The sequence below is a fragment of the Neopelma chrysocephalum genome, unplaced genomic scaffold (assembly GCF_003984885.1).
Source record: "Neopelma chrysocephalum unplaced genomic scaffold, ASM398488v2 Primary Assembly neopelma1_45, whole genome shotgun sequence".
Classification (NCBI taxonomy): domain Eukaryota; kingdom Metazoa; phylum Chordata; class Aves; order Passeriformes; family Pipridae; genus Neopelma; species Neopelma chrysocephalum.
In genome coordinates, this window is record NW_020897704.1 from 18296720 (window position 1) to 18319042 (window position 22323).

Consider the following 22323-nt stretch of genomic DNA (forward strand, 5'->3'; position numbering starts at 1 on the left):
CGCCACACCTCGGCTTCTCCTGAGGGCGGGAAGCTCCCCGTCCTTCACCGGGGTCTTCTCGGACCCCGGGCGCTTTGGGGAGGTGTCCTCGGTGCTGTTGGTGCAGCAGTGTTCATGTGGAAAGCACAGGTTTAGTGGTTTGGTGCCGGAGTGTTTTATTAATACCCCAATCCACCCGCGTCGGTGGATGGATGTGGTAGTTTCTCAGGGGGAAAGGACATTGGGGCTCTGGAGCGTGTCCAGGGAAGGGCATCAGAGCTGGGGAAGGGTCTGGAGCACAAGCCCTATGAGGAGAGGCTGAGGGAGCTGGGGGTGTTTAACCTGGAGAAAAGGAGGCTCAGGAGTGACTTTATCGCTCTGTACAACTCCCTGACAGGAGGATGTAGCCAGCTGGGGGTCGGGCTCCTCTCCCAGGCAACCAGCGACAGGACAAGAGGACACGGTCCTAAAATGCACCAGGGGAGGTTTAGGTTGGACATTAAGGAGAATTTCACAGAAAGGGTGATACATTGGATTGGGCTGCCCAGGGAGGTGGTGAAGTCACCGTCCCTGGAGGAGTTTAAGGAGTCAACCAGGCACTCAGTGCCCTGCTCTGGTTGACAAGGTGGTGTTCGGTCACAGGTTGGACTCGATGATCTCAGAGGTCTTTTCCAACCTAATCGATCCTGTGAATTGAACCTGACAATTGATACTGACTGGCAACAGGTATGATACCCATGCCAGTACCACCAAACCCAGTACCTTCTTCAGAGCCCTCAGTTACAACAGCCAGTGATCTGTAAAATTAGGATTATCAGAATTTACTGTATTTAAATTTAAATTTAGACAATTTAAAATAGTATTTATTCTCGGTAACTCATCCTATGCACAGGCTTGTATTCTTCCTGTGTTAGGCGAAGGTACTAAGAATGAACACAAGATATGTAAAGGATTAGGGCTCCTCCATAAACTTGAGTCTATATATTAGTTTGCACTCTGCATTCCCTGAGAAATCCTCTGAACCAAGACCATGCTAAAATATCTTTAAACAATTTTGTTCAATAGCCTCCCTTATCTGGAATCACTTCGAAAAGCTTTTTCTTCCAGTTTATATGGTCATAATTTTACAAATACTAATGAGCAGTTCTGCAGCAATTACTTTCACCCATAGTTCTTGAATAGTTTGACAAATGCCCATAATTAATGGGCCTGGCATCTTTCTTGTATATTATAATCTCCAAACAATTGCTGGGTTAATAGCTGAGCTTCAGGAAATTTCTTGTAATTGCCTTTTGTTCAGAATTTTAGCCATACTTAATTTAATGAACTTCTATAGGTCTTGTTAGCTCACTTCTCACAGCAAACCCTCCTAAGTCACTGGCCCTTGTTGTGGTGATTGATAAAAAGTCCATGAGGTTTCTTTAGTCCATACTGACACAGATGCACCACCTCAGGTATGATGAACAAATATTTCTGTGTCACTCACGAGTGGGTTCTCAGTGACAGAAATAAAAAAATCCAAATGCAGTATTGTTTTCTTTGCTTATTCAAAATACTACTGTGTTCAGAACTTTGAACCTTCAAAATTCAGGTTAGATTTTTCAAATCTAAACTAACATCCCTGTTATTAAAAAAAAATGTTTTAAAATATTTGTTCTCCTGATGTGTCTTCCTCTTGTTACCGAGAGTTTCTGCTGCTTTGAATGAGCTGCTCAGCCTAAGAGCTCATTCCTTCAGTGCCTTTACTTTTTTTTCTTCTATTCTCACACTTCTCTGAAAATCCTGACACCACAATACACAAGTCCTGTAACACTCTCTCTTTTCAGTCAGCTCCTTTGCTACCTAACAGCACACAAACCTTCACTTCTCCTTGTGTTAATGACCCACAATATTCTCCTGTCCAAGGACTGGGATCAGCTCTGTGAGCCACTCACCAAATTTGTGTACCGTTGCATCTGGCACTTCCCTCAGTTGTTTCCTGCACACTCAGGAAACTTGCTCCCACTGTCAAGCAGTGCTCACCTCTGGGGCTTTTGCAAGGAAAAGGTTCTCCAACCAGAGGGTGGTTGGGCACTGGAACAGGATCCCCAGGGAAGTGGTCACAGCCCCAAGCCTGACAGAGTTCAAGAAGCATTTGGACACTTTCAGGCACATGGTGTGGTTTTGGGGTTGTCCTGTGCAGGGCCAGGAGTGGGACTCAATTATCTGTGTGGGTCCCTTCCAACTCAGAATATTCTATGACTCTGTGATTCTAATTTCTGCTTCTTTTCCCAAACGCTTGTTGGCAAAAGCACTCCAGCCCCGTGCAGGGAGAGCCACGCCTACCTGCAGAGCAGAGCATGGTGCACAGATGGAAAACAGCCTTGTGTGCATCCAAAATCGATGGGAGAAACAGTGTAAGCCCCTAAGTCAGCAAGTGCTTTGTGTTGCTCCTGGGAGCTGTTAGCCATCATGGAAGAGCAGTGTTCTGCAGGCAGTCTGCGTCAGCAATACCGAGGGGAGCTCTCCCTTCCCACCCCGGTATCCCTGGGGAGCTCCATGGCACACCAAGGCTGGGCAGGGGGCATTGAGCTGAGCAGCTCTACAGAAATAGCTGTGTCTCCCACCAGGAGCATCAAAACAGGCTTGGAGCACCCGAGCATCCTTTGCTTGGTTGGATAACCTGACCTGCACAGCCTGTGGGGGAGTGGTGCACAGCAAGGTCAGGTTTGGGCCACATGAAACTCAAAACACAGGGTCTGTTCTTCCCTTGTGTGCCCTGTCATAGTGAAAAAAAAAATGTGGGTTTATGTAATCACCAGTCAAGGCTGGTGATTGTGCTCTACAACTTCCTTGGCTACAGCTGCAGCCAAAGCAATGTTTCTCTTCAGCCTCCTTTTTCTACTTATCAGCAGAAATTTAAACCAGAATACGCCTTGATTAGATAAAGCTGTTCAGGATGAGTAAGAAGTTGTGAAGTTTGCTAGAGCAAAGTGGGAGAAACATGATTTCACATCAGAGGGATGGATGTGCTAAAGCAGTGACGTGAAACACCACAGAAGAGGGATTACAGAGGTTATTTCTGGGCCATATGGAGTTAATGAGTGAATGTGTGAATTAACTAGAACGAAACAGCAAAGCAAGCTTCAGAGATGATTTTGGGAGCTTCCTCCCCAGCTGAATGCACACCCTGCCCACGATCTGCCCTTCCTCACCTGCCATGACTTTCTGTTTGGAAGTGCTGGATTTGGTTAAACCCCACTTGCTTCTTTCCAGAGAAGTCTTTGGCTCACGATGAGTTTGGAATACTCAACCATGCTCCCCCAGGTAACCTGGAGAGGAGCAGGGAGATGCCAACTTTACACTGAAACCTGAAAAGAAAAAATGCTGAGAAAAATCCTATTTGGATGGGAATGCTGTTGTGGGGCAGTCAACACTGGGGTCTGCCTGGCCAGCTTTTACCTCCCTCTTCCATACAGCTTCGTTATTCTCCTGCTTACTCTCAATGTTTTGGTCATTTATCCTCTGTTTCTCAATAAAGACTGGTTTCTTTCCTTTCCCCAGATGACAGCTATGCTGAAACCTTCCCTCAGGGTTTCTCACCCTCCAGATGAGAAAAACAGTGGTGCCTGAAGCCTTCAGGAGCCATCCTGCAAGGTTTCCTCCCAGAATTGTGCTTTAACAACTCGGGCACTGATAAGAGCACCAACAGCCACAATAGATTTCATTCCTGGCCCACAGGAAAAGAAAAAAGGGAAAATTCACAACACTCTGCTACAGAAATGGCTCATTCCCAGGCATGGGGAAGCATTTATTTGACCAAACAGCACTAACACTTATGTGGAAACAGAAGAAACAGAGCCTGTTTCCACACATGCACCATCCCAGGAACTGTAAAGTGCAGATAAGCAGCGTGATATAAGGCATTATATAGTCACCTCACCAAAGTTTAGTTTTAACTTTAAAAAGATGTTTTGTAGAAAATACTACAAGAGAACAAGAAGTATCAAGAGTAACAGGCATCCTTTCTCATCATTAGGTATTCCCCTACATGAAAAAATTTCTTCATCATTACCAAACTCATTCCACTCTTTTTTTTGGTTTCCATTTTGGAGAACCAAGAGTCTTAAGGATCTGGCCTTTGTTCTTCTTCACAGGAGGAGGCACCAAACATGACTGGCAGCAGCAGCAGTCTGTCTGTTGAAAACTTAGATAAATGTCTTCCTCAGAACCTCTTCCTGCTGCTGGTTGTGCAGGGTTCCAATGCCAACAGCTGGGGCTGGGAGGGGAGGTCTGCTCACAAGGCGGAGCTGAAATTAGAGTTGGGAGGAAATGATCAATGAAGCACAGGAACAGGGTTGCATCTTGAGGTCCTGATGCCATCGAGATATCTGCTGGCAGATATCACCAGCTGGAAGTAATGCAGGAAGTGGTCCTCAATCTCCCACAGACTATGGCTCAAAGGCCATTATAGTGCATGATATGCCAGAGCAAATGGCAGCTTTGGATTCTTCTCCAAGCATGCTGTTTCCTACCTGGGATCTTTCATTATCCTATCTACGTTGATTAAACACAGAGTAAAATAAGGCTCCAGTCTAGCCCATCACCAATGGTGCTATAAAGAGCAGAAGCAGCTTAAATTAGAACACATGTTTGGTTTAGGCATCAGGATTAGGGGTTTTTGTGTAAGCACCACAGAATTTTGCATTTAAGGAGAACTTTGAACTTCATAACACTTGTGGACATCTTATCTTACCTTAAGTCCCAGCTGCTTTTCAAACCGTGGTGACACAAAGGACCATGGACCCATGTTCTGTGGTTCTTCCTGACTCCAGATGAAGACTAAAGGAAGGATAAGGGTACATTACAAATGCACACATTTATCTTTTCAGCAGCTCCGGGAGGACAGTTTTTTCTTTTTTTAGCACCTCTACCTTTTTTGCCTTGGCACTACCTCTAAAATGAAGGCTTACTAGATTGAACTGAAGGTCCCAGCTTGCTGAATTCAAACCCAAAGTGTGTCCACCACAGGGGTATACTGTGTGTATATTCAGTTTTTCTACTGCTGTTTTCAAAAGCTACTTAAAGGACTGGACTGCAAAGACCAATGCAAAAAACATCCCAAATGGCTCACTCTGATTTTCAGTCCTACTTTTTGGAAGCAGAGAGACAATAGGAAAGAGACAAGTTCTTTTAGCACAAGACAAACATTTGCATTATCCCACTCCAGGAACACTTGGATGTACAAGGAGAAGAGCAAAGTGGAAAAAGCCATTACAGCTCTTTATCCTAAAAGGTAGGCAACAGATTCAATTCAATACTTCAAAGACACCAGAAACACAAAGGTAAAAGTCTGGCTGACCTTTTGCTTGGCTGTATTTGCTCAACTCTTGCTGTAGAGCCTCCAGGGGGAAAGGACAGAGCTCCTCAAGTCTCAGAATAGCTGTGTTGTGCTGCTTCTCTCCCAGTGTCTCTCTTTGCTTCACCAGAGCATAGTAATGCTTTCCAGAACACAGCACCACGTGGGTGACACTGAAGAAAAATAAGAATGTTTCCAAGTTCAGGGTTTTACAGAAACTCGATGCCGAACAGCTTCACACCTCCAACAAATACAACCAGCCAAACTTCAAAGACAACTTTATGAAGCTGAATTGTTTCCCTAGACCATCATTTCTCTTCTTTGCCTTCCATTGCCTCCCACTCCCCTTCCACCTTCTCACTCTCTACAGCTACCTAGAAGGAGGTTGTAGACAGGTGGGAGTTACTTCTGCCAAGCAACACAATGGGACAAGAGGAAATGGCCTCAAGTTGCATCAGGGAAGGTTTAGATTGGATATTAGGAAAAACTTCTTCACTGAAAGGGTCAAGCACAGGAACAGGCTGCCCAGGGAAGTGGTGGAATCACCATCCCTGGAGGTATTTGAAAGTCTAAATGTGACACTTGGGGACATTGTTTAGTCATGGACTTGGCAGTGCTGGGTTAAAGTTTGGACTTGATGATCTTGGGGGTCTTTTCCAGCCTAAATGAATCTATGATTCGGGTAACAGCTGCTCCCAGTGACTGTCAGCCAAGGAACATGGTGCAGAATAGTGCCCATCAGGTCAGTAACTACAGATTCAACCTCCCTGTGGGGGCAAGGACCACCTGCCTGAACACCTCACTGTTTTGGAAACAGGTGTAGTAACTACCAACAATTACCAGAAGAAAAGGAAAGGAACAAGTAAAACTAAGTCACCAACCACAAAACAGCATTTGTCCCCCAAAGTTACCTCTTTCCTACCACTTCAAATTTGAGGTGTTAGGTAGGAGAAAGGGATAGGACATCCCTTCTGAGCTTCTCCTCTAAGCAAGTAAAGCTACCTTTTAGGATCTACTGAGGAGTCACCAATGACAGGCTTGAATGTTGTCCCTGGGGCCATTTCTTCAAAACTTGATACAGCAGCCTGCATGGGGAAGAGTTGGAAGTTACCAAGTCTTGCTACCTTTCCCTTAGGCCAGAGTCAGAAAGAATACTGAGACAGGGTTTTGGTAAGTACAAAATATAGCCTTCCCTCTCCCTCCTATTCCCATTCCCACTCCCAAGGAAAGGTGGAATGATAAGCTTCCCAAGAACACTTTCAGATCTAGAATCCACCCTACTTCTAGCTCACCTCCACTCAGCTTTAACCCTCAATCCATTCAGTCCCAAACAGGAAAAATCCCACTGATTTGACCCTAAAGCAGAGATCAGAGAACACAGAAAAACAACAAAAAGAAAGGGGAAGAGAACACAAAAGAGTAGGAAGAAGAGGATCAAAAAACCCAAAAAACCAGAAAAGGTATTTTTCAGCTTACTGGGAGCCTGAGTAACACTTTGGGAGATGCAACAATGAGAGGTTTCCTGAAGTTTCGGACCATTTGCCTCCGGAGTAAATGGAAATACTGTGCTGGGGTGGTGGGATGGACAACTGACATGTTGACCTGGTCCCCATCAACTCCCTCTTCTGAGCTGTCACACATCTGTATAGAGGGGACACAGGAATGCCAAAGAAAGCAGTGAGACAAATATGCAAGAAAAAATCCAGGCACACAAGGCACACCGACCTGCATAGGAAGAGGTGAACAAGGATTGCAAGGGAAGAACTTCAGAGAAGAAATGGCTTTAGCATTCAACTGGTAGATTACATCTGAATGCCTCCTTCTAGCACACTGCAACCAGGGCATGACAGATTTTTTAACAGGTGGCAGCATCTCTAAAATGCTCCAACCCCCTTCCTTTACTTAGATGAAACAGCTTTCATTTACTTACTACAGTCACAAGGGCACAACAATGAATTTTAAGGTGTTTTTTTTTTTAAATGTGCCACAGATTCACTGTTATTTAATAGTGTGCAGCCTTCTGTTTGTATGATCTATGTCTAGAGGACAGATGCAACAGGAACCACAAGCACGTATCACAAGGTTCCATCACAGTCTTGCACCAGAGCAGGTCCACCAGGAATCCCCACTTTGCATTTCTGCAGCACAACTCCCAGAGCACTGACTGCCAGTGCTGTGCTGGGGGACATGTGACCCCAGCAGGGGTGGTGGGTACCTGCAAGAACCGTTCCATCCTGCAGGACGAGTGCTCAGGGCCTGCACCATCATAGCCATGGGGAAGAAGAATTACTATCCCACTCTGCAGAAGCCATTTGGCCTCACCTGGAAACACAGAATGAGGAGGAAGGGAAGAATGATTTCCACAGAACACATTACTTTGCAGAAACTACTCAGCAAAAAAGAATAGCTGATTTTCACATCATTAAATACAAGCCTGAAACATGCTGCTGGCATGCTGGATTTTCTAAAAATGTGCATAGTACAAATGATTCATTTTTACATATATTATCTCCTCGTACACTCACCTCCAGAGATGAAAGTGTCAAATATTATCTGGGCTCCATTAAAGAAGTCTCCAAACTGAGCTTCCCAAATTGGCAGTAACTTGGGGCTCTCAATGCTCATTCCATATTCAAAACCAAGCACAGCTTCTTCAGACAAGGGACTGTTACTCACCTAACAAAAGGAAATTGTCGGGAGGGGTAGGCAAGGAAGAAGACAACCCAGGGTTAAGAACCCTCAGAACCAGGCACATCAGTGCGGGGCACACTGAGGACGTGCACTGCTAAAGGCAACTGATGGTCACCTCTGTTTTGCTTTTGGCTGAAGACACTGAGGGGAAAAGAATAATACCTGATCCCTCAAAGAAAAGCAAAACCCCTTGTTAAAGTTGTCATTTGTAACTACAAAGAACAGGAGTGCCCTGACAGTTGTCTTGTCCCTGTATGTGGTGTTTGCCAGAACATACAGGCTACCTCCGTGTATCCCAGCAGCCTAAAACAATGCATTGTTTCAGCACAACAGGAAGAAGGTGGTCTTGTGCACCAAAGAACCCACCTCTAGGAAACCTTTCTGGTCTGGGGACATGTGATTCAGAGGAATGTAGGTATCATCTGTCTCTTGGCAAACCAACATTGCGTGTCGTTGGCTGAAGGTTCCTCTGCCAACATCTTGTCCACTTAGTCTGATATTAAACCCTTGCCAAGCAATAAACAAAACACTGAATTAGCGAGTCATGTAAAAAGGAAACATGCAGGACAACAACTCTCCATGTCCAAAATATTACATCTCTTGTTCTGTCTCTTCTTGGATTTCTCTCATTAGCAACATGAAATCTGGAGCAGCAGCTCCAACTCACAAGCACAGAGATGCTCTGACATTTCTCTTTTCTCCTCCCTGCAGCCAAGAATCATTTGGGGTACATGGTTCAATTTACTGAAGCAAACTGCAAAAAACATGCATTCTGCATCACAGGTAAATGGAGATAATGAATTCAGGCAAGAGAGGAGGGAAAAGAAAGAGTAGCATAAAACGGTGTATGTGGGAGCCCCACTGATTTCAGGTGCATTGCTCACATGCTTAGCTCTATGCACAAATATTTTTGGGGAGTGATAGGGAGCAACAATTCTTTGAAGACATTTAGGACTTAATCTACAAATATTAGTGACATACAGGATTCATATTTATCTTCTCTTGCAAATTATCAAATTTATACATCATATCAATCTTTTTACTTAGAAACACCTAACAAGTCTAATGTTATCCTTTATTGACATTAAAGCAAAAGTATTTTATTGTCTGCTGTCACCTCTTACCTTGGCTCAGCAGAGAACCAAATGCTAAAGTTTCAGCTGTTGCCCAGTCCAGCTTTTTTCCTTCCTCCATTTTTTGAACTCTTGACTAAACAAGTAAAGAACAAGGAATAGTTACTATTTTGCCTTTTTCCATCTGTAGCTCTCTTGGTGGCACAGACCAATATCAGAAGCTAGGAAAAAATTAAACACTATGGAGAGAAATGCTATATTCCTGCAGCCAGCTTAGGTTGGATTGGAATACAGAGTCTTATTTAAGCACATCCTGAAGGTTGCCTGAGGGCCACAGAACCATGGATGATCCACGTGTTCACATACCAGTCAACAAACTGGACTGACAAATTAATCTTAGTCTGAAAATATTAAAAATCACAGCACAGAGTGTAGTCTTGACAGAATTTTGGGTCTGTCTGGTTAGCAATGATGAAAGATGCCAGGTGTAAGTATTTCAATCTCCAGAACTCGTCCCTGTTCTGGCCTGCAGAACTGCAGACAAATGATCACACCCAGCTGTGAAGTTCTTGCCTTGGGCTGGGAAGACAAGAACATCAGCCTTCTGAAATAATCAACTCACAGCCTCTCTACAGCTGCCAACCAGACACCTGCACATGCTCATCATTCATCAGAGGGAAACATTCACAACCCCAAACCAAGCCAAACCAAACACAAACTTAGGAGCTATGAAACCCTGGCTGTCAAACTTGGCCACGTGTTGTCTGATGTTTATATATATAAACCATAAAACACTCACTACTGGCTGTGGAAACTGTGTACACAATTACCAGGTTCCTGACTCATTCTCTCACAAAATACTGATTCTAATCATAAAGTATATAAATGTTAGTCATTTATCATACCAGTTTCTATTAGTTGTAAGAATAATAAACTATTTTCTGTAAGTTTTTTTCTTCATTGCAACAAAACATTGTTGAAATAACAAAATAATGTATATGGTCAGATCTGGGGGAGAAGATACATCTTTCTTCAAACCTGGAGAAAAAATGGCATAATCTGAGCCTTGAAACAGTGAGCTGTTTTTTTTCCTAGAGAATACCATGCTACTCTCTAACTGGCAGTCTTACTGTGTTTAGATTTTTCCTGTAACAGGTCGTACCTCTGAGCAATGGGACCAGAAACATCACCACCTTCTACTGACCTGCGCGTAGGTCTTCAGGAGGTGGCCGTGCATCTGGAGCTCTTCCGGCACCTCCACAGACTTGGCTCCAATGAACTGCAGCAGTGGCACAGGCATCCCTGTGTCCCAGGTGGTGATTTTAGCAGAAGGCTCCACGAAGCCTTTCCAGTGACCCTGCAGGTTGGTGGCAGGTGGGCTGTACGACGTCATGTTGGCAAGGTGGTCGTTGAGTTTGGAATAGTACGTCGTCTTTATCTCGGACACTTCAGCCTCAGTCATGAGCCCAGCGGCTGTCAAGTGCTCTGCATACGTGTCTGGGATACTCTTACGGGATCTGTCAGGGAGGGAATCAAACCCCATAGAGATGAAATCTCAAAACACTGTCACAGAACAAGAAAATACCACCTTACTACAGCCAGGTACCATGGAAAACTAAAATAAATGGTGTCCTGGTGCATTACATTCATTTGCATCAAGTCTGCTTTCCTGGGATTTTCAGAAAGATAACAGTTCTCTTGGATATGTGTTTTACAGTCTTTTATTTAAAAAAAAAAAAAGGTGCCTAGAGTTGGCAGTTACAGGTAAAAATGAGTCCAAAACCCCTCTGTGTTACCATGCATATTTTCTTCAGAGAAATTCACACTAGGACTTCAGCATTAGATGAGAATCAAGCCATCCATTCTATAAAGGCTTTGCCTAAAACACCAGGATTCACAGGCCAGTAAATTTTTGTGTATTTTGCTTTAGGGATAAGGATGGGATCTGAATACATTTAAATGCTCATGAAGATGAGCAGGACCAGGCAAAGACAAGACAAACATCACACTGGCTTCCTGCCCATTCTCCCACATTATCCACGCTTCCCCTTGGCACCCAGAAGACAACTTTGCCTTCTCATTACTAATGGTCACGAATTCAAAATCCAAGAGCTGTGTGCTCCAAGAGGCATCAAACTGCATATATGAGAGCCAACACTAGTGATTACCCTCATTAACATCTCATTATCAGAGTCACACCTCAGTCAAGGGCTGCTGACAGTGTAGCTGCACTTACATGAAGACCTGTCCATATAGTGGAGGATCTTAATTACACAGAAACTTCTGCTGCAGCAGCAATACTGAGTTGGTGTAGACCCAAGCACATTTCGGGTTCCCCATGAGGTAGTGGAAGCCTCCCTTACCTGATGATTTTGTACATGCAGGGGTTGGTGAAGAAGGGCTCATCCAGCTCGTTGTGGCCCCACTGCCTGTAGCACAGCAGGTCTACGATGACGTCCCTGCGGAACTGGCGCTGGTACTCGACGGCCAGGCGTGTGGCACGGACAACTTCTTCAGGATCATCCCCATTCACATGGATAACTGCACACCCAATGATCTTACCTGCCCAGGGATTCGGAACATAACAGTAATCACATGAAACCCCTTCCAGAGAAAACAGACACCTACTCTGCTGAAATTACAGACAATTCACGGGAAGTGAATGTAACAACAAATGTACAACAGATGCTCTTTGTGATGGGAGCTGGGGCAAGGAGAGGAGTCTTCCCTGAGAGACAGTGCAATTAGCCCAACCTCTTGTATTTGTGACAGTTTGAGCACAACTTCTTTACAAGCACTAAATTCCCAGAGGACTTTCTATACACAGTTCCTGCATGTTATTGATCTGGAAGTCTGCAGGGAATGGGAGAGAACTATTTGATCGCTCCTCTTTCAAACAAAAATTAAATTTTATTTCCTTCCTATCCTAAGCTATCACTTCATACAGGCCAGAAACAACCTTCTCCCTTGTCCCCTGTTCCAGAGAGGTTTCTTCATTAAAGAAAACACTGCAAAATTCAAATGTATCAACACCCTCCCCTGTATGACAATTTGGCTGCAAATCCTCCCAGCAACAGTGTACTTTATCTGTCCAAATTCTGGGAAATTAAGATATTTCAGCCATTCCTGACCCGTGTCAAGTTTCCCTCCTTAGCAAAATCCTGAAAGTCAAATGGTAACATCTTCCCTCCTCACTGACAGGTAAGAAGAAAGGAAAATTGAGGATGGAGGAAAAAAAAAACAACAAACAAAACCAACCCATAACACAAAACCAGCCCAGGGAAAAGTAGTAATAACATATGCTATCTACCTTACCAGATTTAATGAATCTACCTGTTTGGTTTGATGAAACCATAAAACAAACACAAATACTTGATGTTAAGTCTTAAAAACATACAAAAGTATATTTTTAGTTATAAGTGACACACACAAGAGAACTTACTACTAAGTCTCTAATCCTACTGATAATACATCTCTTTATCACTAAGAAAGATCAGTCCAAAACAAAAGACTTCTAGTTTAAGCTTAGAAAAGCCTTGAGCCTCATCTTTCCATTAAAAGCTCAACAAGCTCACCTGACAACAACCACAACAGAAAAATGAAGGAGTATCTGACCTATAAATCTTGCTCAGAAAACACACTGGGATGATTTTGATGAAATTCAAAAGATGTATTTAAAATACATGTTGCACACTCCATCGCAACACTTTTTTGAAAGCTGTCAATGACATGACAGAAATTAAACGAGTTACAGAGACTTCACAGTAATCTTGCAAATATTTCATAACATCCCGTGAAAATGTGATCAGGTTTTCCCTTGGTGTTTAGTCTTTGCCATAAGGCAGATGGGGGAGGGCATATTTTTAGCATCTGAATTGTTGCCAGTAGGAGGAAATAATCGATAATAATTTTAATTTCTACTCTATCATGAAACTGGAGCTATATTAGCACAACTCCCCAGAGTTGATAGGGACTTGCTATAAAAAGCCCACAGCACAGCACATATCCACACTGAAGTTAAAAATCCTTTCTGACACAACAGACAATTTTCCTCCTGATTCAGCTCCACATACCAATGTCACTGCAGTACAGGGATGACCTTCCTCGCTCTGGAGGAGTGGTATAGCCCAGCTGGTTATTAACAATCAAGTGGATGCTCCCACCAACTCTGAAATGTGGTAGATTAGAGAGGGTCAATGTTTCAGGAACAATCCCTTGCCCAGAGAAAGCAGCATCGCCATGAACCTACATTAGGGAAGAAGATGGAAAAGTCTCATTAGGAAATACTGGAGGAACAGCAAAACCAAAACTGTAACGCATTAAGTTACTCTAAATTGAGTACATGGAACAGATACAGTTCCAGCTGGACCCACTTCTTAAACCTTTCAGACTACTGTTTTCATGATTTGAGACTTTATATTACCTTATCACTAACACAAGGCCATAGCAGCCAATGTGCATACATGACTGCCTGATGTAATTCCTACCTGGAACTGACCTATAAACTCCTAAAACTGACCCACCAGTGTCCAGGTGACTGCAAGTGTCCTGGCTATGGCAAAGCTGCAGCACTCAGCAGCAAGTCCCTGACCCCCGAACAAATTCAGCACTCTTTGCTGAATTTGGGTGAACTGGGACTTATGCCTATTCCTACCTAACCAAAGACAAGAACAGACACAACAGGAAAAAAACAAGAGGAAAATTAACCGAAGCACTCAAAAGCAAATAAAAGCTTTCAGAAGGAAATAAAACCTAAATTCTTAGCTACATTTCAAAATAGGAATAGCAAATAAATGTTGCAAATAAAAAAATACTTTGGAAGGGCAGGGGAGTCCACTGTGATGTCCAAACCAGATTTCCAAAAAGGCTAGAGATACCAGCATGAGTATCATTTAGCATTCCAATGTTTTGAAACTAGAGATAGTTCTCCATTGATTAATATGATCACAGCTTCCTCAGAATGCAGACTCAGTCCTTTGCAGATCAAAGTCACTATGCAAATTTATGTACTTTCTTATTGACAGTTCTACCTTCTACCTATGGGATAGTGATGTCAAGCCTCAGGAGACTTTTGAGGTGCAAGTACAGTAGAGGTGCAACCAGTGAAATGGCAGCACTGGGTTTTATACAGTTCTGATACAGTTTTTAAGAGGTATCACAGGTATCACAAAGGTAACTACTGCAAGAGAGACAACCCAGCACCCCCACTCTATCCCTTGCCATGCTACACTTGCTCCTGAAGTGTTGGGGGTTCACTTTTCCTTCCTGGTTTCTTCTGCTGCCTAAGGCGGCTTCGTATCTCAGTGACAGCATTTGAGTGAAGACTATAGAACATCTGAGAGAACTTTATGGCCTTCAGCACATCCCAAAGCAGTAAAACCTACAGACAGTGTTGCTATCCAACCATACAAGACTCTTCATACCATCTCAAACCCCAGAAGATCTAATTCCTGTGGTGCAGGTAGGATCTTCCTCACTCTACCAGAAAGATGGAGACAGTTTTTGATAGGACAGTCTTTTTTTTTCTGGGCTGCATTAGCAAAAAACATAAAAGCAAGGTCACCATCGAGTTTCATTCATTAAACAGTGACCCTGACAGCAGAATGTCAAATTTGAAATTTCTTTTTGGGAGATCTTATTCTCAAATTTCAGTTCAAATCATAAACATCAGTAGTTGCCTGATGTCCAGGAAGTGGAGTTAAGGTATGTGAGAAGGTGAAAAATAAGCCACTCTCAGCAGAGATGGACAATTAAAGACTGCAGAGGTGTCCATGCAGAAGAGTTTTATAGTCCTCATATATTCTAAGCACACTGAATTTCCAAAAAAAGATTTTCAGACCTTGAACAACTAGGCTTACACTGGCACCTTAGCTGATCTTTACTCTTTTTCCCCTCAAGCTCTGCCCTCAGGCTAATGGAAGTTCTATTCTAGTGGAAGAATGGAAGAATAGAGCAAGTGCCAGAGCAAACCTCAATTCAGAGTGTCTACACTTACATTTCTCAAGAAAAAGCACTGTGAAAACAGAAATCCCCAGAAAGCCCAAAGAGAAACTTCCAAATCAAGATTCTGAAAAAGGTGGTGTCTGCTTTCATCTCTTTCTTCTCAATTAGCTGAGTGAGAGCAGTTAACAGTCATAAGTAAAAATTGGCCTTTTTTTTTTTTTTCGATCTAACCCTTGGACCTCTTGAAGACACAATCACAAGTACTGACACTCACATTCCACGAAACATTTTCTTTCTTTTAGGAATACTTTGAATCAGTTACTAACATGGAGGTGTCTAGCTCAGATTTAATGTTGTTTTTCTTTACTATGCAACCCTCCCTACCACTTACCTGTACAAAAAACAAACAGTTACATTTTTCCTGCATAGGGAAGGTCCATTTATCCTGAAGAATCTTTGTTTAAAGAGTTGCCGTACTCTCATTACTACACAGTGAAAATCTAACATTATGAGAAAAAGAGAATCTAAGAAACAATAGTTTGTTCTCAAACTAACTGACATAACTGCACAGAAATATGAGGAGGAGACACAGTGGGCCACAAACACCTCCCTGAACCTGCATGCCCTAAACCTTTTTTCTTTAATAAAAAAATAAGAACCCAAACTTGCCCAAGATATCCTCGTTTCTGCTTTTTCTCAATATCCTTTCTAGAAGGAAGCAAAACATTTTTTGAACTGAAATATGTTTTCACTTCTATATGTAACTTCCTCCATGTTGATTAGGCTTCAGAGGAGAACAGTTCTGCCCAACTCATTTTTACTCCTGGCTTTAAAATGTGAAGAGTTTGACTCACTTGTTTTTCCAAGTTGAACACAATGCAAGAAAAGAAAATTTATCAAGGAACTATTTAGGATTGCCTCTACAACTATAAAAGTCAGGTCAAGGAGTAAAAACTAATTCCAATAGTCTTCAACAGTACCATGATAAAATTACAAAATTCTAAATCCTCCTGAGGGTTCTGCAACCTTGTTGACAGATCTTCTCCAAATCTATTACTTTAAAAGAAGGATTCTGGTAGTGGTTTAAATGCAAAAGTGGTCTGTGAGGAAAGGTAGACATGGCTCCCAATGCAGAGTATTATTTAAAAAAAGGAAAATATCAGAAGCAGTTCTTCAGAAATCTTAGAGGTGCAGTTGTTTAAATGCCAGTATCATCACATATGGCACCTGGATATCTTCCTTGCCCTCCTCTTTCCCCATAAAGAGGATCCCAGTACTTGTCATTATACATCAAATCAGTGTTTTTTTGATATTTCTATATACACTTCCGTTCACATTCTAGTCCAGCAAGTCTTACAAAGATCAGTTAGGAATTGTGAGCAAAATACCTGCAGGCAAATAACTTTGTCCCCAGGCTGTGCAGAGCTGTCTGGGGAGTAATCTCCATCGAGCAGGGTCTGCTGCCTCCCCCGTGTCTTGCCCACGGCCACTGGATTGATGGCTTCCAAATGGGAGGGGTTGGGCAGCAAGGTGACGTGCACAGGCCTGTGGGCACCAAAGTCGAGGTCTACAGAAGATGTCAGGTGGGAGAGAACATCCCCAATGGCTGCTGAAGTCTCTGGGAACTCACTCAAACCACGCATCTTACGGAACATGAGCTGCACGGAAACAGATTTGGTCAAAATCCTTTTCTGATTCACTGACACGGTGAAAGAAAAGCATTTCCTGAACCCTATGCTCTCCTTCTCCTGAAATTAAAAGGATGCTTCTGATAACAGCACAGAAAGCCCTGCATTAGAGTGCTTTTTACAGCCTCCTGTGGACAGTTGGCTGAAGTGTTGACAGGAGGGGAAAACACTCTCACACAGGTTAACTTTTATTGCTCCAGCACTTACAACACGACAAACTTTTGGGGGTTTATTTCACCGCAAATAAACCAGGCATCAAGCAAGTGCTCATGAGATTATGAACCTCTTACCTCGGGTGGAAGCTGAAGCAGACCTGTGAGGAGATTAAGCCTTCCCCGGTGAGGCATCCCAATAACAACATCCGTCACTCCACTGTACGCACACATCTTGAACAGCTCGTGGAAGAAGCCCATCATACTCTCTGCCCCCTCGCCGCCATAGCGCTTCACCGTGGCAAACTTTGTGGCTAAGAAGTGATCAAACTCCTGTGAAAAACAGGACAACTTCAGTATGAGGCTATTTTAGGCAGCAGTCTTCTGTTTAGGATTTAAATTTGTATCCTTAAGGCACACAAACCTAAAATCACCCCTTCAAAGTCTCGGCTCACTCTCCACCCATACAGTCTGAGACCAGAAGCTACGATGACTACAAGAAATCAGCTCTTATCTCCTCCTAAGCAGAAAAATGTTGGGTTGAGGACCAAACTCTCTCTGTCTAACGTGGAAGGAGATGTATGAAGAACTGTAACACCAGAGCAATTTACAAATTACTTAAGTTTACCTGTTTTAGGTGGAAATTAAGGAATGGTGTTCTTTTACAGTATAAAACACAAATATCTTGAGATACAGAGTGCTAGAGAAGCAGTGTTTCATTTTGATTTATATTAGGCACGGTCCTTAGTACACAGATTAGAATGCTTGAGAGAAGAAAAATAATTTAATCTGTATTTATTTCATTTTCTTCTCACTTCACTCCATTCACCTGTGCCTAGACAGCTCTCATAAGTGACCAAGTTTTGGAAGCACTTAGTGTTTTGCAGCAGAAGACTGAAAATAAATGAAGTCTGTAACTGAGAAGACAGATCCACACCCAAAAATCAGAGCCAACTGCTGAACACTCTCTAGTTAAGCAACATTCAGTTCTAAGGAATAAATGATACAAAATTATTCACTCATAAAAGCAGTTTTTCTGTCAGGGTTAAATTCTACACTCTTAGTATAGTTCTGGTCATACTGAAATCAAAATAGGGTCCCAATAACAACCTCCTGTGTCACTGTCAAATTCCTCTAACTTCCAAAGAGTCAACAAAATACAAAATGGGCCATATACTTCTATTTAGTCATCGGTAAATATTACATTTAACACTCCTTCCACTTGGAAAACTGGAAACAGGGACAGTTTCACAGATCCTGCTCTTCTACCTTTCCAACCTTCACCGATCCTGCTCTTCTACCTTTCCATCCTTCTGGATAGCATGGGAAGAAAAGGGGAAAAAATTAAAATTTTTCACAGTACAGAAGTATTGGAATCAATTTTCTCTATACATTTTTAAAGTACATAAGTATTTCATTTCCTCACAGAATGCACTGAACAAAGGTTCCTTGTTGAAAAGCAAATTTGCCAGTGCTGTATCATAACACCTCAGTCCAGCTATGATTTGTTCTCCCAAAACCTTGAGAGACACCATACTTTAAAGCCAGTAAAACAGATCAGCACCAGAACACAAGATTTCACAGAGCTCTGCCCAGCCTTGTGTTCCCATCAGTAACATTTCAGTGAGCTGTCAAATCATTAGCCTCAGAGAATCTCACTTTTGAAGATTGATTACTCATGGGTTTGTACAAACCAAAATATTGCTCTTTGTTTCAATAATGGCTGCCAAGTAAATTCAGCAACAAACTCCAGTGAGATTGCTGTATTTGTATACTGCAAAACCTTGTACCTCTTCCTCTTGCACACTGTCAAAGCCTTTCAGGATAGTGATTGTTCTTTTTCTGCATGAATACTGTCCAGAGCAGTAAAGGATCCATGACAAGATTCCATGACTCTATTACAATCCAACAATGTGGAACAAGGTACCTGGGACTCCAGCATCAGTTTGCACAAGTGCTTTTTCTCTTCAGGTGTAAATGCTTCTTGCTTTAGCTCTTCAAACCTTTTAGCAAACCATTCCCTCTCCTCCAAAGTTGGAAGCTGGCTTGTTTCTATGGAAATATGCCCGCAGTATATATGGTCAAGGTAAGCCAACACATCCTCTAGGGAGGATTCTTCTTTTCCCATGTTTAGAAGTCCTGGTGGGAAATAAATGTTATTAGTCACTTTGGGGGAGGAAGGGGAAGTACTAAGGCATGTTTTGGAGAAAACAAAGCATGGATAGAGACCCTTCTTTGTTCAAGGTCACAGCAACAGTCTAAGAGAGACAAGAAAAGACAAGTCTTGATTTCTGCCCCTGTACTTTGACAGCTTCACTACAGTGTTAAGTATGTAAATCATCAAAGTAACAAGACATTAATGTTTAACATCAGTAACTGTAAGAACAAGTACAATTCTTCCTGATTTCCAAAGATGCTAGAAGGCAGCCACTCGTTGCACTGTGATTTCTGCAACAGACATAAGCAGGCCGAAGTCGACAATTTCTCATTCAAAAGTTCATTACTGATTGAACCACCACTCAATATTTGGCTCTTCCACAGAGGCCCCAGCCTCCCAATAAATCACCCATGAACAGAACTCACTGTGAGCAGGCTGTGGACTTACCTGTAGTAACAAGAGGCCCTTGAAGAACTTCAGCCAGCTGTTGGATTTCAGGTACCATGTTCATAACAGCCTGGCCAGCAAACAGGGGGTTTATTTTGGCTGCTTTGTGGCCGTGTTCAGCGTACGCAGTTATTAAACGAGCCAGAGCATGGTCAACTGAAAGCAAAAAGAAAGCAGAACAGCATCACACACGTGCTCACATTTAATCCACTTACAGCACCAACACAGGAATGTTTTGTCCACTGGCAACCATCAAGGTTCTGGCTGGAAAGAAAGTATCTAAGCAGTTGGTTTCACCTTATCACCCTACAATACGTCCATCAGCAAACTGCTTGATCTGCTCACCCATCCACTTTTCCAGCCAGTACACTCCAGATTTTCCCCATGGCTCCCCTCATAAGTTATAGGCTCCTGTAAACACATGCAGAACTACTTCACTTTGCTTCGAACCTCTTTACAACAGGTGCCTCCAACTTGAGAACAGCACATCACCAGCACACAAAGTATTATTTCCTAAGCCAACTCAATCATATCACTTATGCTTCCCTGTTCCTTGCTGGAATGACAGGAGGATTGGGTCTTAACAATAATTCAGGTCCCATGACTTCAGAAAAAAAGCTGTTTCTGCAGGAGCCAAGAGCATGTGCTAAGCCAAATGTGGTAAAAATTATCAATGCAGCAGCTGAAAGGTCACACACACACCTTACTGTCACTGAGCACAGACCACAGGCCAGGCTGATAAACTGCACCCAATAAAATATACTGCAAGCAGAATCTGCTACAAATTAATTATATGAATCAGTTTATAATCCATTCCTAGTGTGGAGGGGTAAAGTGCTGACAGTATTCAAGTCTGAAGGCTTTCATTTTCCAAAACAATGCACTTCTGAGACCATTTCACTAAGTTATTTCTCTGACATTTGTGTTTCCATTACTGATACTCTGCTCCAGCCACTATGTTCATAAAGTCAGCCCATTCAAAACAGGCCCTTTTCTGTAGTGGGTTCTGCAAGGGGGACATAACCCAGAACATAACTCTAACTCCCACAATGCTCTCAGCAAGAAAGCCATTTAAAATGTAACATAGAAATATGTTAACTATTAACAAGGAGGATACTTTGTGACAGGACTTGGTGCCCCCCAGCTACAAACCTATTTCACTCCTGCTTCTGTCCAACAGGCTTAATTCACAAAAAATCCCAGAATCATTATGTTTGGAAGGGACCTCTGGAGATCATCCAGTCCAACCTCCTTGCCAAGGCAGGGTCACCTGGAGCAGGTGACATGGGAACGCATCCAGATGGGTTTGGAATGTCTCCAGAGAGGGAAACTCCATGCCCTCCCTGGGCAGCCTGTTCCAGTGCTCTGTCACCCTCCATGGAAAGTTCTTTCTCATGTTGAGGTGGAACTTCTTGTGTTTTAGTTTATGGCCATTGCTCCTCGTCCTGTTGCTGGGCACCACTGAAAAGATTCTGGCACTCGACTTGGAGGTATTTATGTGTATTGAGGAGATACCCTCTCAGTGTTCTCCAGACTAAACAAGCCCAGCTCCCGCAGTGTCTCCTCATCAGAGAGATGTTCCAGACCCCCCATCAGCTTTCTGGACCCTCTCCAGCAGCTCCTTGTCTCTCTTGTCCTGTGGAGCTCATTCCTACCGAATTCTCCCAAGTTGTTAACACAGGGACCGCACTCCTGCCCCGGAGAGTTTTGTGCACTTGAAATCATATTTCTGCACTATAAAACTGAGTTAAAATCATCACAGTTACCGCTGTGGGAGAGAGTTACCTGCATTGGTAACTATATGGCCACTTCAATCACCGTAATAGAAAAGGAAAACGACAAGCGCGGGGCAGAGGTACTTCTAGGGCAACAAAACCGAAGCAACTTCGAATCGCTGAAGTAGCTCCAGCAGCTGGAGCTGCCGGTGGCGCGGGGCCAGGCACCACAAGCTTCCCGACCAAGGGCTCTGGGAGCGAGCGGGACCCGCCGGGACCCTGCGGGGACGGGAGGCGGCGGGGACAACACACGGAGCCCCTCAGCCCGACCCCTCACGGCCCGCGGTCCCCGCTGCGGGGCAGCCCCCGCCGCCCAGCCCAGCCCAGCCCAGCGCAGCGCCGGGGGTGTCCCACCTGCTCTGCCGGCTCCGCGGGGCTCCGCCGCCCGCCGCGCCGCCGCCTTGCCGGGTTTGTAGCCGTAGACGCCGCGCTCGGTGCGGTACCAGCGCTGCGGGCCGGGCGGGCGCAGAGCGCGGCGCAGGGCACGGGCCCCCCCCGCCAGCGCCGCCATGGCCGCGGCCGCGCTGCTCCAACCGCCCGCGGCGCCGCCGCCACCGCCCCCCGGCCCGCCCAGAGCACCGGGGGCGGCGCCGGGCCGGGGCCGGGGCTGGGCGGGGCTGCCCCGGCTGCGGACGGACAGAACCGGGCAGCGGGGAGGGAGATGCTGTGCTGGGCTGCGCGTGAGGAGCGCGTGGAGAGCTGTGTGCAGTTCTGGGCTAATCGGGACACGAGAGACCCCCTCCCCACTGGAGAGGGTCCACAAAGCTGGTGAGGGGTCGTGGAGCATCTCCCTTATGAGGAGACACTGCGCCTGTTCAGTCTGCAGAGGAGAACACCGAGAGGGGATCTCATCAATACACATAAATATCTCCAAGTCGTATGCCAGGAGGATGGTGCCAGACTCAGTGTCAGGACGAGGAGCAATGGCCATAAACTAAAACACAAGAAGTTCCACCTCAACATTAGAAAGAACTTCTGTCCATGGAGGGTGACAGAGCACTGGAACAGGCTGCTCAGGGAGGGCATGGAGTCTCCCTCTCTGGAGACATTCCAAACCCATCTGGATGCGTTCCCATGTC

At 44.1% G+C, this 22323-nt stretch overlaps 1 protein-coding gene across 1 annotated transcript in view; it reads right to left on the reverse strand.

Moving 5' to 3' along the window:
• Positions 1 to 3730: 3730 nt before the first annotated feature.
• The window catches only part of DHTKD1 (dehydrogenase E1 and transketolase domain containing 1), a 23364-nt gene continuing 4771 nt past the window's right edge, over positions 3731 to 22323 (reverse strand). The window contains exons 2-18 of the mRNA XM_027679596.1: positions 21599 to 22178; positions 19470 to 19625; positions 18792 to 19003; positions 17003 to 17197; positions 16413 to 16682; positions 13155 to 13326; positions 11445 to 11643; positions 10286 to 10598; positions 9133 to 9217; positions 8375 to 8514; positions 7843 to 7993; positions 7533 to 7639; positions 6794 to 6958; positions 6320 to 6402; positions 5321 to 5490; positions 4715 to 4800; positions 3731 to 4268 (exon numbers count right to left, since the gene is read on the reverse strand). Of these exons, the coding sequence (XP_027535397.1) occupies positions 4167 to 4268; positions 4715 to 4800; positions 5321 to 5490; positions 6320 to 6402; positions 6794 to 6958; positions 7533 to 7639; positions 7843 to 7993; positions 8375 to 8514; positions 9133 to 9217; positions 10286 to 10598; positions 11445 to 11643; positions 13155 to 13326; positions 16413 to 16682; positions 17003 to 17197; positions 18792 to 19003; positions 19470 to 19625; positions 21599 to 22178 (3186 nt within the window). The 3' untranslated portion in view covers positions 3731 to 4166. The remainder of the gene's footprint in view (positions 4269 to 4714; positions 4801 to 5320; positions 5491 to 6319; positions 6403 to 6793; positions 6959 to 7532; positions 7640 to 7842; positions 7994 to 8374; positions 8515 to 9132; positions 9218 to 10285; positions 10599 to 11444; positions 11644 to 13154; positions 13327 to 16412; positions 16683 to 17002; positions 17198 to 18791; positions 19004 to 19469; positions 19626 to 21598; positions 22179 to 22323) is intronic.